Source organism: Carassius gibelio, chromosome B17 (assembly GCF_023724105.1).
Source record: "Carassius gibelio isolate Cgi1373 ecotype wild population from Czech Republic chromosome B17, carGib1.2-hapl.c, whole genome shotgun sequence".
NCBI classification, from domain to species: domain Eukaryota; kingdom Metazoa; phylum Chordata; class Actinopteri; order Cypriniformes; family Cyprinidae; genus Carassius; species Carassius gibelio.
In genome coordinates, this window is record NC_068412.1 from 4,842,651 (window position 1) to 4,857,993 (window position 15,343).

At 37.8% G+C, this 15,343-nt stretch overlaps 1 protein-coding gene across 3 annotated transcripts in view; it reads right to left on the reverse strand.

Annotated features, from left to right (window-relative positions):
• The window catches only part of paplna (papilin a, proteoglycan-like sulfated glycoprotein), a 46,093-nt gene that overhangs the window by 6,989 nt on the left and 23,761 nt on the right, over positions 1–15,343 (reverse strand). Inside the window, exons 12-21 of one of the 3 annotated variants that reach the window (XM_052580596.1) lie at positions 14,129–14,255; positions 13,855–13,926; positions 10,407–10,611; positions 9,258–9,434; positions 8,998–9,148; positions 8,713–8,793; positions 8,365–8,530; positions 8,154–8,241; positions 2,784–2,901; positions 288–624 (exon numbers count right to left, since the gene is read on the reverse strand). In XM_052580596.1, coding sequence (XP_052436556.1) covers positions 288–624; positions 2,784–2,901; positions 8,154–8,241; positions 8,365–8,530; positions 8,713–8,793; positions 8,998–9,148; positions 9,258–9,434; positions 10,407–10,611; positions 13,855–13,926; positions 14,129–14,255 — 1,522 coding nt within the window. Of the gene's footprint in view, positions 1–287; positions 625–2,783; positions 2,902–8,153; positions 8,242–8,364; positions 8,534–8,712; positions 8,794–8,997; positions 9,149–9,257; positions 9,435–10,406; positions 10,612–13,854; positions 13,927–14,128; positions 14,256–15,343 lie in introns of all 3 variants that reach the window. The other 2 variants (XM_052580595.1, XM_052580597.1) reach the window with 2 other exon arrangements.

The window sequence follows — 15,343 nt, forward strand, 5'->3', positions numbered from 1 at the left end:
GAAACATTTATTTTTTATTACAGTCAGGAAATAATGGCAAACGTGGCAAAAAGTTAATTTTGGATCCTGTGTGTACATATGCAGGACTCTGTTAGTGAAGCAATGCTCACTATCGCTAACTTTGTGAAAAGAATATGCATTTAACACACATAAGTCTCTGTGCATGGCCTGCAGCTCCTCTCTCGGCTCTTCAGCAGGGCATGAAGGGCAAACAGCAGAAGAGAACTTGCAGGGGTTTGGGCCTGGGAGAGGAGTAGAGCGATCCAGGGCAATTTGGAGAAACTTACCTGGCAGCGGGGCTGCTCTGCTGCATGGCACTGGGGTCCAGCCGGTGAGCCCGGTGCATGTTGGACGCACCACTAGAGCTGTGGTGGATCCGTGCGGGGAAGCGACGTCCACCATGCTGCAAAGACAAGACATGCGCCTGGTCCCGCTGGCTCAGTTCGGATCTCAGGCACATTCTCTGGCATTCCTCCTCTGAGGCAAAGTTGTTGCTATTGCCATGGCAGCCACCATACCAGAAATGAATGCAGCGTGAGGAAGAACGGTCGTAGTAGTAACGGGGTGTCCAATTATCACAAGGCCCGACTGTATGGGGTAGGTCACAGGACCGAGAATGCTGTGCTGAGGAGCCGAGGGGTAAGAGAAAATATGCAATCTTTTTTACACAGTTTGATTAGCCAACAACTTTTTTTTTCAATTGTCAGTATTGTAGTCGAGACTCATTTGAGTCCAAATCAATCATGAGACCAGAACAGTGTCATCAGAATGAAGGCCAAGTCCACATGCTCCTAAGTCCATGATAAACCAAAACCCCCTTACGAAAGGAAAATATATTTACCAATATATTTCTTAAAATATATTGTGATATATTGTAATATATTATTTTCCCTTTTTATTTTCTAATATTTTATATATTTGAATACATTTAATAATATATTGATGATACATATATTATATAAAATATTGCAAAATATACAAAAGATTGCCGCTTTCAATATATTGCAATATATTGGAAAAAATAAATATATAAAAGAATATATGCCTAATATATTACATGATATTTTCCAATATACTGCAATATATTTTTGTTTCATAAGGGCCATCAAAATCTGGTCATGGATTCAGCCTTGAGAATTACATTGTCTTGGTCTTGTACATATGTGACCGTGGAGCACAAAAGCAAAAGTCTTAAGTAGCACAGGTATACTGTATTTGTACAAACCTGATTCCAAAAAAAATGTTGGGACACTATACAAATTGTGAATAAAAACAGAATGCAATGATGTGGAAATTTCGAATTTCAATATTTTATTCAGAATACAACATAGATGACATATCAAATGTTTAAACTGAGAAAATGCATAATTATATGGGGAAAATAAGTTGATTTTAAATTTCGTGGCATTAACACATCTCAAAAAAGTTGGGACAAGGCTATGTTTCCCACTGTGTGTCATCTCCTCTTCTCTTTATAACAGTCTGCAAACGTCTGGGGACTGAGGAGACAAGTAGCTCAAGTTTAGGAATAGGAATGTTGTCCCATTCTTGTCTAATACAGTCTTCTAGTTGCTCAAATGTCTTGGGTCTTCTTTGTCACATCTTCCTCTTTATGATTTGCCAAATGTTTTCAATGGGTGAAAGATCTGGACTGCAGGCTGGTCATTTCAGTACCCGGATCCTTCTTCTACACAGTCATGATGTTGTAATTGATGCAGTATGTGGTCTGGCATTGTCATGTTGGAAAAGGTAAGGTCTTCCCTGAAAGAGACGACGTCTGGATGGGAGCATATGTTGTTCTAGAACTTGGATATACCTTTCAGCATTGATGGTGCTCATCTTTCCAGATGTGTAAGCTGCCCATGCCACACACACTCATGAAACCCCATACCATCAGAGATGCAGGCTTCTGAACTGAGCGCTGATAACAACTTTGCCCTCTTTAGTCTTGATGACATGGTGTCCCAGTTTTCCAAAAAGGACTTCAAATTTTGATTCGTCTGACCACAGAACAGTTTTAAATGAGCCTTGGCCCAGAGAAAACGCCTGCGCTTCTGGATCATGTTTAGATATGGCTTCTTTTTTGACCTGTAGAGTTTTAGACAGCAATGGCAAATGGGACGGTGGATTTTGTTCACTGACAATGTTTTCTGGAAGTATTCCTGAGTCCATGTTTTGATTTCCATTACAGTATCATTCCTGTATGTGATGTAGTGCCGTCTAAGCACCAGAAGATCACAAGTATTCAATATGGTTTTTAGGCATTGACCCTTAAGCACAGATGTTGTTCCAGATTCTCTGAATCTTTAGATAATATTATGCATTGTAGATGATGATAATGTCAAACTCTTTGCAATTTTTCTCTGAGAAACTCCTTTCTGATATTGCTCCACTATTTTTCACCACAGCATTGGGGGAATTGGTGATCCTCTGCCCATCTTGACTTCTGAGAGACACTGCCACTCTGAAAGGCTAGTTTTATACCCAATCAGGTTGCCAGTTGACGTAATAAGTTGCAAATTGGTCCTCCAGCTGTTCCTTACATGTACATTTAACTTTTCTTATTGCTACCTGTCCCAACTTTTTTGGAATGTGTAAATCTCATGAAATCCAAAGCTCTCCAAAAATCGACCCTAATGACTGGTTTTGTGGTCCTGGGTCACATTTTCATTTTCATGGGCTTAGTCCCTTTGGACTCAACCCTTCTCTTGGGTCCAATTCAAATACGATGGTCTTGACTACGACACTTTTCTAATGCTCTGATATATTATATTATGACTTACTATTGCTGTGGGGGTTGGAGCACCCCTCCCCATGAGTACCACCAGCGGCCGTCACACCATCATAGCAGCAACCATAGGTGGACATCTTGCAGTCTGTAGGTGCAGATGCTATGTCTGACTTTGTAGAGAAAATAAACAAAAAGGATATAAAAACAGAGATAGAAAGAGACATTAGGGCTTTCTTTCTGAGGATGTACTATGTACTAATGCAAATGAGCATTTATTTGAGACAGAATATTCCAGGAACACAGAACAGTTCTTTTTGTGAGCAGATTAAAAAGTAAAAAAAAAAAGCAGTGCCAATTAATGCTCCCAAAAGAAAAGCAAAAAACTTTTAAATAGATCCAAGAAACTCACATATCTACAGTAGGTAAAGCAATCTAAGAGCAAGTCTTCCTCAAAATTCCCAAGAAGTGGACAGTCAGTGACCTCCAGAACATATACACGAGATCAACTGAAGCAATGCCAGCCAGGGAGGACAAACCCTGAGGGTCTCAAAGGGAAATTGTTGAAAAACCTGGCATACTGATTAAAATAAAATAGGCCCTGATCTAGATGATCTGACCATCAGGATGACTGATTAGCAATTACACAACAAGGGATCCCTACCTCTTGCCACTCTCCATGCTCATCCTGTGTCGAGCCCAAAACCATGTAAGAATAATGATTGTTGAATTCTTTATGGTGTCCATTTTTCTCCTTGCCTTCCTACAGTGGGGCTGATCCTTTCTCTTTCTTTCTATATAAAGGATTTTCATAGAACTACCAGTTGATCCAAAGTGCTGTACAATACAGTAAAAATGAAACCTAAGAAACCACAAAACATCAAAACACAATATAACAATACAACTGACATGGCTAGATAAAAGCATGTATAAAAATATGTTTTTAAGCAGGTATTTAAATACTGGCAAAGAGGGAGCAGATCAAATTATCTATGTAATCACATTTGTAATTAGGTTAGACAATTCAACAGAGGTCCTAAGAATTCCATACTTTTGTGCTGCAAGGAAAAATACAGTATCATATGTGTATAGGTGGAAGGACACTCCTTATTTCTCAAAGAAAGCACCCATCGGTAGCATAAATTTAGAAAAAAAACTGGGGCAAGAATTGAGCCCTGTGGCACCCCACAAGCAAGTGGGCATGAGGACGAACTATGTTGACCAATCGAAACACTAAAACTATTTGTTAAAAAAGATTGAAATAATTTCAACACCTTGCCCTGTAACACAACACAGCTCTTCAACCTGGAAATCAAGTTGTTTTGGTCAACCATATCAAATGCAGACCTTAAGTCTAAAGGCACAAAAGCCACAGCATTTCCTTTATCTGTCTCCAGTAGAATATAATTTACAACTTTTAAAAGTTCGGTTTTTGTGCTGTGTTGTGACTTAAAAACCAACTGGAATTAAAAAAATGTATATATTATTTGATAGCAAATGGGACTGCAGCTGGGTCAACACAATTTTCTCAAGAATCGTGGAAAGAAAATGGCAAGCTTGATATAGGCCTAAAATTATAAAAATTTGAAGAATCAAGATGTGGCCTTTTTAATAATGGAGTTTCTGTAGCTGTTTTAGGCAGTCAGGAACAACTCCAGTAATTAGACTAGTATTCAAAATAGAAAAAAAAGATCATGTCCAACGGTATTTATTTATTTATTTATTTTTAATCTAGATGATCTTAGACATTCAACAATGCCTATACATGATTCCAAAGAAACAGGCTGAAAATCGCTCCACAGCACCAAACCACTTGATCTCTCAGGTTGAACAGAATTCCCCAAGGGCAGTTTAGATCTTAATGGAATGGATTTCTCATTAAATAATGTATAGAATTGTTCACACAGTGATTCGGAAGCATCAGGAAAAAAAAAATGACGGGAATTGAGCACAGAATCAATAACAGAGAAGAGGGTGTTAGTTCTGTGTAAACTGTCACCAATAAACTCAGATATTTGGACTTGGTGGCCTTAACAGCCCTCTGATACACATATCATTTTTCCACATTTCATATGAGACCTATAAGTTATACTTGCACCATTTCCACTCTGCTCTTCTGCAAGCCTTTCTAAGCAAACAAGTTGAATCATTAAGCCATTGCTGGGGTTTAGTAATAATAAGTTTGGGGTTTAACAGAGCAGTAAGACTCTGGAGTAGATAAAATTTTTTGATTGAAGCAATTAAAAAGTCTGTTTACCTCCTGCATAGGAGAAGACAGTTCAGGGCACAGGTGGATACAGTTTTAGCATAAGAGGCAGCAAATATCTCACAAGAGTGGAGAAATAATGATTCATTGAAGGCGTAGGAACTACTGGATTGGGAAAATGAGAGGATGAAAATACCAGTCTGTGGTCAGAAAAACAAGTTTCACTTATTTCAATGTCCAATATTTGGACCAAGTCCAACATGTGATCATGAGCATTAGTAGGCTCTTGTACCCACTGCAAAAAAACAAATGAGTCAATAAGATTTTTAAATTCAGTTACCAGGGGTTTAGTGGGGCAACATAAATGGATTTTAAAATCACCCAACACTAAGATGTAATCAAACCTTGGAGTAAATCAGATAATTAATAGAAAGGCATTGTTAATACACAGTAGGCGATAGATATTAACACACAGAACTTGATGTACCAAATATGTTTGAAGAAGCTGTACCACAAAACTTGAGTAGATACCAGTCGGAATGGCACGTGTAATAAACTTTCATTTGAAAACAGCTGCAAGTCCTCCTCCATGTCCAGATTCCTTGGGGCAATTATAATGGTGCAATCCCGAGGAACAAGTTCAGAAAAAGGACTAAAGTCTCCCTCTTTAATTGAAGTGAAGTGACATTCAGCCAAGTATGGGGACCCATACTCAGAATTTGTGCTCTGCATTTAACCCATCCAAAATGCACACACACAGAGCAGTGAACACACACACACACACTGTGAGCACACACCCGGAGCAGTGGGCAGCCATTTATGCTGCCCACCCTTCGATTGGGAGTCCAACCCTCTAACCATTAGGCCACGACTTCCCGACTTAACCACTTAACCCAAGTTTCCATCAAAAATGTAAAATCCAAAACCTTTGAAGTAAAAAAGTCATGCAAGTTAATTTATCTCATTCTGATCAGCAAGGACTTGCTAATCAAAGGATGGCCTCCGTTCAGTAGATGGAGAATGCCGTGGTTAGCTCCACCGCAAGCCAGGGAGAGATGGGGCACACGGGCGCTTCCAGAAAGCCAGAGGCAATCGGAATAATCCACTGATAGGGCCTCTACAGCATGTCTTGCCACATAACGACCAGGATGCCAGTAGTTAAGTCCAAAGGATAAGTAAATCCATCGAAGGGCCGTCAACACAGATTATCATTAATGTTCAAGGTGAACTGCGGTGGACATGTATAAGATCCACTCCAAATGGCATCAGGCGAGTCAGATATTAGATTTCCAAAATCAAGTAATGTTTGACAGTCATAAGTTAACAGTGTTGAGTTTACAGTAGTTAAAACGGATGTTAAATAGCCAACATCAACACATAAAATGAACAGGGGAGACAATTTGCAACACACACCGGCTCATCTTGATTGTATTGAAAGAAACATAATTGCTACACTATCATTTCTGCTCTGTCCTTGTAAACTCTGGAGATAAGGTCAATTTAATTTACACCTCACTGGCGAATGGGCCCACTAAAGGGGAAGTGAACAATCTGTGGGGGTCTCCACTAAAGACTAAACTAGAACAATATTATAATGAACTTGAAGGGTCAAACATAATATGGTGTGAATATCTTTGAGACTAGCTTATGTAGTAGGTTTTAGGTTGACAGTTGCATCCACTGTTCTGGACTGAAGACAGGCTTGAATGTGTTTCAATTTGTGTTCTGGCCAACTTCTTTTCCATGGACCAGTTGGACCAGTTGTTTGTATATTATCAGTAGTTGGCATATTATTTAGTTTTGCTCCATCTGCATTAATTAGTTTTAAATTGTGACACTAAATTTGTACCCTGAAGTTTTCCTGAGGGTGGGATGTGGGAGCTCAGTAGGACAACATCTTGCATGAGCTTGCTGATGCCATTCTGGAGGAGGTTTACAACTATGACCTTTTGGCGGAATGTATTGATCTGGAGCTGGGGTGTCTAGTCCTGCTTCTGAGTGGCTAATTTCCTGCAGAGTTTAGCTCTAATACACCTGCCTGGAAGTTCCATGATCCCGAAGACCTTGTTTAGCTCATCCAGGTGTGTTAATTGGGTCAGGGAAAGCCCTGATCTAGAGAATCTTGTCATCAGGATGGCTGGCTGTGTGCTCAACATAGGCCTATTTGGAATAAAGAGTACATCAAGCTCTACCTCTTGCCCCTTCTTTTAATGAACCTGCTCCTGAGCCCAAGACCACACAGGCAATATGACTATCATTGAATTATTTGTGGTGTTCACCCCCCCCCCCCCCTGCATTCTTATAGTGAGGCCAAGTTTCTGATGCTCAGTCCTTGTGGACTCGGAGGCCGAGGGCAACTTCATTGACTCCTTACTGGTGGCCAAGTGGGGCCAAGAGGGGGAAATTAACAATATGTGTGGCTCTCCACCAAAGACCTGACAGATTGTAAATTGGCATGACAGATCACTGTGCCATTCCCTATTATCAAGGAGCTCAGTCTAATGTTCAGCCTTCCAGTCTCAAACCATAGAGTTTAACTTATGAGTGTGAGTGAAATGTGTCTCTCCTGTTTCTTTGAATCCTTCCATCTTGAGTGCATGATTTATAGCAACTAATTCTCACTCTCACCTTAGTATTTTCTGGGAAATACTGGGATAAACGTCATTATAATGTGTAGCAGGATATTGTGTCATTGTTTGCATTTTCAGCATTTATTTGGTGAAATTACATTCTATAAACCTTTAAAATCTCTTTACTCATTAGACAAGCTCTGTATTATGCACCTTGATCTTAAAGTGCAAAGAAAAATCACACTTTTTCTGTGGCAGCTCTAAGATTTGAATAATTTACCACTGAAGATGAAGGCTCAATTGATGTTTTAAAATCCATCTTTGATATATTTATTTATATTGACATTTGCATATGTTTGTCTTTTCTGTATGATTTGGATGGTTGTTTTTAGTATGGTCTTTAATTTTTTGGGTTGATATGCACAGCACCTATTGTAGGTGTGCCTTGCACTTTTGAAAGTGCTTTATAAAAGTATGACTTTGAGTCGAGTTGATTTCACAAAGAGTAAGAGTAGGTGCTTATTGTAATCATCTGAAGGTGCTTCTAAGTACTCTTATTAAATGGAAACAACATGGACTGGATTAAGCTGCTGAAATACTGTTCTGGAGCATTTCAACACAATTTGATATGTGCAAATGAAACACTCACTGCTGGAGACCAGTGTGGCCAGGAATCTGGACAGCCCTCCTTGTTGGGACCTTGGGCTATGGTCACACCATCATGACAACAGCCGTACCTGAGAGAAATACATTTGCATTACATTTCTGGTAACTTACAGTTATTCTGTAAGAAAGAAATTATATACTGGGCCATAAATAAAATGAGTGCCTGTGATTAACCAATCTTAGTCCATGTGTACCTGCTCCATGTGCACGATGGTAGGCCTTGGTCCTGGTGACAGCCTTGGCTCTGTGGTCCACTGGCTGGGGTACTTCCATCAGGACAGCAGCCATAGTAGGTCTGGCTACAGTGAGGCATGAGAGGCGTCCCATCAGGATTGTGGACAGCATTATTTTTAGGAGTTTCTGCTGTGTTAAACAATAAAAAAAAACAAGCACTTTAATGAATGTTTCAGACACACAAAGATCATCTTTAACCAGCATAAAAAGTTAACCTGGGATCTGATGAAGATCAGCCTTACATACAGCATGTGTGTACTGTACGGACTGAAAGATGGATGGATGGACAACTATGTTTAGAAACAAACCTAATGTGGGATCCTCGATGTACGGCAGGAAGCCATGAATGGTGTTATCGTGACCGGTTGGGTCCTGCATGCTGGGCACCTCTACTCGTACCAATATAAGAAAGAAAGAAACTTCATAAATGAACTGGATCAAACCCATTTAAATAGTTCTGTAATAAACAAGATCATGTATCATATGTGAAAACGTTATGCATTCATGTGTAGAATATGTGTACAAATCACTCTGAAAAAACAAGAATGGAAGTGTGAGGAGCACTTAAAAAGCTAAAAAACAAACTTGTGTACCCTGAGGCCTGTAGCAAGGCTGTGCATTGCATCTTTCCACGGTAGAAGGTTTGGGTTTGGACTGGCACTCCTCTACGCTGTACAGGTTTCTCTGTCTGTCTGAACAGATCACCTGCCGTTCCCGCAGCCCCGAGCCACAGCTCTTAGAGCACTTCAGACAGAGTTTATGAGCAGGTAAGCTTGTGTCATATTTTATCAAGAGGGAGGGTGCATGCTTATCCAACGGCTTGTCTGTAAATGAGGTGTGGATTCTTCCTTACCAGACCCCAGTCTCCTATGTGCCAGCCAATGGGGCTCCTGCAGACGGGCATCTCACAGGCCTGGGTCCTGGGGGGCTTCGGTTGGGTCCCACATGCGTAGTCCTCCAAAGAAGCTCCGTCTGAACCCACACACACCACATCTCGCGTCTGTTTCCCAGAGTCGCACGTCACAGAGCACTACAGACATTAACAGGTTTGAATTCATACAGGAATGAAAGATAAAGTAAAGCAAATGAAACAAAATAAAAGTAAAATGCAAGAAGAATTTAGAAGAAATGTTTAAAAGACTAACAAATCTCAGAAATAAAAATAAATTCTGTTTTAATAAAAACCTTTTTAGAACCAATAAGATGATTTGACATTAATTTTAATTACAATTAAGTAAATTTTCTACTAAATGTTATGGTGACACTTTACAATAAGGTCCCACTAGTTATCTTAAGTTAATGGGTTTACTAATATTAACAATGTGCACTACATTCGTTACAGTTTTTATTCTCATTTATTTATTATTCAACAATACTATTAATTTAATGTTATTTATTTTATGTCTACTCAGGCCAATTAAATAATACTAATAGATTCAACTTCTGGTTTTAACAATGCATTAGTTAATGTAGATTTTATCATTAACTAACATTACAAAATTTTTAGATATATTTTTCAATGTTAGTTATGTTAACTAATTAATATAATGGAACTTTGTTATAAAGTGAAATGGTTTATGTTTTTATTTTTGTATTTTTTTTTTTAACTACAATTCCATAACTCTTCATTACTGTGTGTTATTCTGTAAGAAATAAATAAATTTACAAAATTACAGTATCTGTATTTAAACCAGAATACAACAAATAATACAAATAGCAGCTAAATGTGGAGTATAAACACTCTACAACTTATAATAATTTCTTTACATTACAGTATCAAGAATGACTTTCAGAATCAGATTTATTAAGAATGCTCAATTGTTATGAAAATAATATGACAATGCAAAAATATGCTTAATTTTCTTAAATGAAAACATTTTATTTAAACAAAGTTCTTTTTAATTTTAGGGTGGACAGGTTTTAAAAGATTCACACAAAAAACATTCTTACAATTTTATCTGAATTGGTTTATATTATTTTTCATAAAGTGTAGTTTATGTACCTGGCTCCAGCTGGAGACTCGGTATTGAGCGCATCTCTGCATGTTACAGTTCTGCTGGTTGAGCGGTCTGGGTGTGTAGGAAGCACACTGGGAATCCTCCACCACTCGCGATCCTGCCGAGTCGTGAGACATACACTCCACTCTCCTCACCTGAAGACCCCCGCCGCAGGTCACCGGACACGGGCTCCACTCCCCGGTCACCCAGCTGACACACGTCAACACACACGAGCAAAGCAAGCACAATCACAGTGAGTTATAGAGGATTCATTTAGCTGGCCTACCCAATACCAGCTTCCACAGCGCCAGTCTAACCCAATGAAACATTTACATTCATGAGTATGAAAATGCTCTAGGTTAAATACAATTTAAGATCTATTAGCACAAAAAATATTGTGACACGTCATTCAGTTTTGCTCTTTCAATGGCAAGCAACCAAGGCATAATTCACTCCTTTTGAGGAGGGACTGCTTTTCTAGCAGATAAACTTCTGTTTATGCATTATCATATATATATATATATATATATATATATATATATATATATATATATATATATATATATATATATATAATAAAAAACATAATATAATAGAGTATAATTTGTGTATAATTTGCCTCATGTAAAAGGCACTTAAACATCCTATGATAAATGTCTCATTCTTAGAGCGAAAATTACAGAGTAATACGGTTTGTTAGTGATTTTACATATATTTATTTTAAACATTTATTCACAGTCTACTGAATTCTGTTTTAAACAGAGCAACTGTAAACATTTCAACGGTTTCCAAAACTGATGAGACAAGTCATAATGATTTGCAGTGGTAACTAATAGCATTCCACAGAAATTGGATTTAACCTAGATTTAACGGTTTACAATTACACACCTACATTAAACATACATATAAAGGTTTTGCATTCTGGAAAAAGACAAGGACAACGCAAGTGTTCAGCTGAAACACTTGGCCTGTCAAAGCTGAGCAGGTGCTCCCAGAAACCTGAAGATGAGAGAATCATTCTGAAGATATCGTCACGGTGGGGACAAATGTATTCAAAAAGCAAAAGCACGTGTTCTCTGGCAGTCGACCTGCTCAGGGACCACGACAGTTTCAGGTTTCTGTACATGAACATCAGAAGAAAAACCCAGGGGTTTACCGCTAAGACAAGTGAAAGACTTTTTATTTTAACAGACAAATACTGCTTTCTACTTCACACGCAAATACACTCAGATAAACCGAAAACACCCAGACAGTGACCTCAACAGAACATCTAGATCATACATGTAGGCCATGATTTACAACAGGTTTGCATGTGAAAACTGCTGATCTACTAATGCAATATAAGAATTAACTAAAGATTGTGATTGCACACATGCCAAATAGGTTTTCATGTCATATTCATTTTCATTTGCCAGCTATTCAAGTATCTGTGAAATATTACTACGATATCAAATAACTGTTTATTTTTATTTTTTTAAGGGGAATGTATTGTTAAATTATTGTAGCATCATTCCTCCAGTCTTCAGTGTCACATGATCCTTCAGAAATCATTCTAATATACAGATTATATGAAATCTGAATATATATGAAAAGTAATATGGCATTGAGCTGTGACCAATATTTGGTAAAAATTATTTATATAACATTATATAATGTTATTTTTATAACATTATTTCTATAATGTGTTCAACCTGCACAATTATTCATCTACAAAGCGCACATACTATACTACTACAGCATAAGTTAATTGATACTCTCTATATTGGCTCTTAGTAAATTAGGCCCATCATGTATATAAAATCTATTCATATAAAATAGATTGATAGTGTCCACGAAACTATAATACACAACAACCTACCTAGAACACAGACAGCAGCTCAGCTCAGAGCTCAGAGAAATATTTACTGAGGGGAAACTACTGCAGTGTCTTTAAAGCAGAAGAGAAACACCTCCTCTGACACACGAGGCAGGCTCAAAGAGACGAGTGAAGCTCTGAGCTGAACAGTTGCCCTGGTTCATCTTCACATGTGAAGGAACGAGTGCTTGTAAGACATAAACATTGCACTAAACATGTAAAACACTGGTGCGAACTGAACTCAAACACACTAATGATCTGAACAATCTCTTAGATGAGCCAGACAGTATTACATTATGTTATGCACTTAAATAGAATAAACATTTACTGAAAGGAAATATATAAAAACGTATTTGATTTGAGCTAGGTGCAAAGCGAGAGTTCTCATTTCATTTAGATTAATTTGACGGATCAAGAAACTAAAAAGAGATAAAAACAAAAATATAGAAGTATTAATATATGTACAGTACATACCAAAAGTTTGGACACACCATCTCATTGAAAGAGTTTTCTTTATTTTCATGACAATGAAAACTGTAGAGTAACACTGAAGGCATCAAGAAGGAGAGTGATGGGGTGCTGCGCCAGATGACCTGGCCTCCACAGTCACCGGACCTGAACCCAATTGAGATGGTTAGGAGTGAGCTGGAACGCAGACAGAAGGCAAAAGGGCCAACAAGTGCTAAGCATCTCTCGGAGAACTCCTTCAAGACTGTTGAAGACCATTTCAGGTGACTACCTCTTGAAGCTCATCAAGAGAATGCCAAGAGTGTGCAAAGCAGTAATCAAAGCAGAAGGTAATACTTTGAAGAACCAAGAATATGAGATATTTTCAGTTGTTTCACACTTTTTGTTATGTATATAATTCCATATATAATTCCACGTGTGTTAATTCATAGTTTTGATGCCTTCAGTGTGAATCTACAGTTTTCATAATCATGAAAATAAAGAAAACTCTTTGAATGAGAAGGTGTGTCCAAACTTTTGGTCTGTACTTTATATGTATGTAATGGTAATGTAACTAAGATTACTAATTTTAGGTAATTTATTCTGACTACATATGAATTAATTTAGATTACTTTTGACTCATTTATAGATTTAAATGGAATTATTTATGACCATTAACCAACAGCAGAGAACATGCAAATGCATTGTTTAAGTTAATATTGTAGGACAGAGGGATTTGATTGATTTTTTTTTTTTTTTTTTTTGATCACTTTAATAAAACAAACATTAATAAACATGAAATCCGCAATGAAATGGCCAAAGTCTTCCAGGTTTTTTTTTTTTTTTTTTTTTTTTCAGATTAGTTTAGTAACTGTAATCTAAATTGTCATTCATTTACTACCCAGCTCATTCTCAAAGGGCATAAAGATCTAAAAGACACTGTTATACTGATGGACTGTTTTTAATAAAATTTGGTGCTGTACGTACCAGGAAATCAGTTACACATAGACGCTTAAAATTCTTTCGAAAATCTCATAATGTAGTCCAGAGGCACATGAAACATGTGAGATTCCTGAGAGGTTGCATAGTCTGGACACATATGTGTGTTTGAGGTCATGCGCTGCAGTATTTCAGCCTCTGAAGGCTGTTACCTGTACACTTGTACATAGACTCGTGGTGCTTCCATGGGCCTCCACAAGCGTGGCTCGTACACATACGCCATCCTTACAGAACAGGAACAGTACAGCCAAAGCTGTGAGACCCAGCGGTTCTCAACAAGTCAGACCGCAATTTACAACAAAACATTAAAACACATTTGTGGGGAGAAATCAGTTTATGATACTACATAAACACTCTAAAGAGACATTCCAGATATTAATGCACCAAACAAACTACAAACTAAACTTTGAGCTGAAAATGCTGTACCTGCGGGTTTGTGGGCACTGCTGTTCATTGCATGTGCGGTTACTGAGGGGTCGAGGGACGGAAGCACACAGGTAATCAGAATACGCTTCATCATCAAAAGTACAGAAGACCAGACGTGACTGGTAACCTAGAATATATGGAAAAAGAATTGCAAAATTACAGAAAAATATAAACCCTTTTTCAATACAGATATGCCAACCATGAATAAATGCATAACAAATACATAAGAAAATCCCAACCACAACAATTGCATGCAGGGCATAATATTATCAGCCTACAAACACAATAGTTCTCAACCAGAAAAATGCACCTGTAAAAAATATTTTACAGGCGCATCTCAATAAAATATAATGTCGTGGAAAAGTTAATTTATTTCAGTAATTCAACTCAAATTGTGAAACTTGTGTATTAAATCAATTAATAAAGTTGTTTAAGTCTTTGGTTATTTTAATTGTGATGATTTTGGTTCACATTTAACAAAAACCCACCAATTCACTCTCAAAAAATTAGAATACTTAATAAGACCAATAAATAAATATATATATTTTTAGTGAATTATAGTGAATGTTCGTTTTCTTTACATGTACTCAATACTTGGTAGGTGCTCCTTTTACTTTAATTACCTACTCAATTTGGCGTGTAATGGAGGTGATCAGTTTGTGGCACTGCTGAGGTGGTATGGAAGCTCAGCATCTTCAAATAGCTGGTAAACACAAGGAAGCATGAATTGCTCCAAGATTTCTTGGTAAACGGGTGCAGTGACTTTGGTTTTCAAAAATCACAATGGACAAACACCAGCAGATGACATTGCACCCCAAATCATCACAGACCGTGGAAACTTAACACTGGACTTCAAGCAGCTTGGGCTGTGAGCTTTTCCACACTTCCTTCAGACTCTAGGACCTTGGTTTCCAAATGAAATACAAAACTTGCTCTCATCTGAAAAAAGGACTTTGGACCACTGGGCAATAGTTAAGTTCTTATTCTCCTTAGCCCAGGTAAGAAACCTCTAACTTTGTCTGTGCTTCAGGACTGGCTTAATTAACAAGAGGAATATGATATCTGTAGCCAAATTCCTTGCATGTCTGTATGCCTTGACTCAGTCCATTCCTTGTGAAGTTCACTCAAGTTCTTGAATGGATTTTGCTTGACAATCCTCATAAGACTGTGGTTCTATCGTTAGATGTGTATCTTTTTCTTCCACTCAACTTTCTG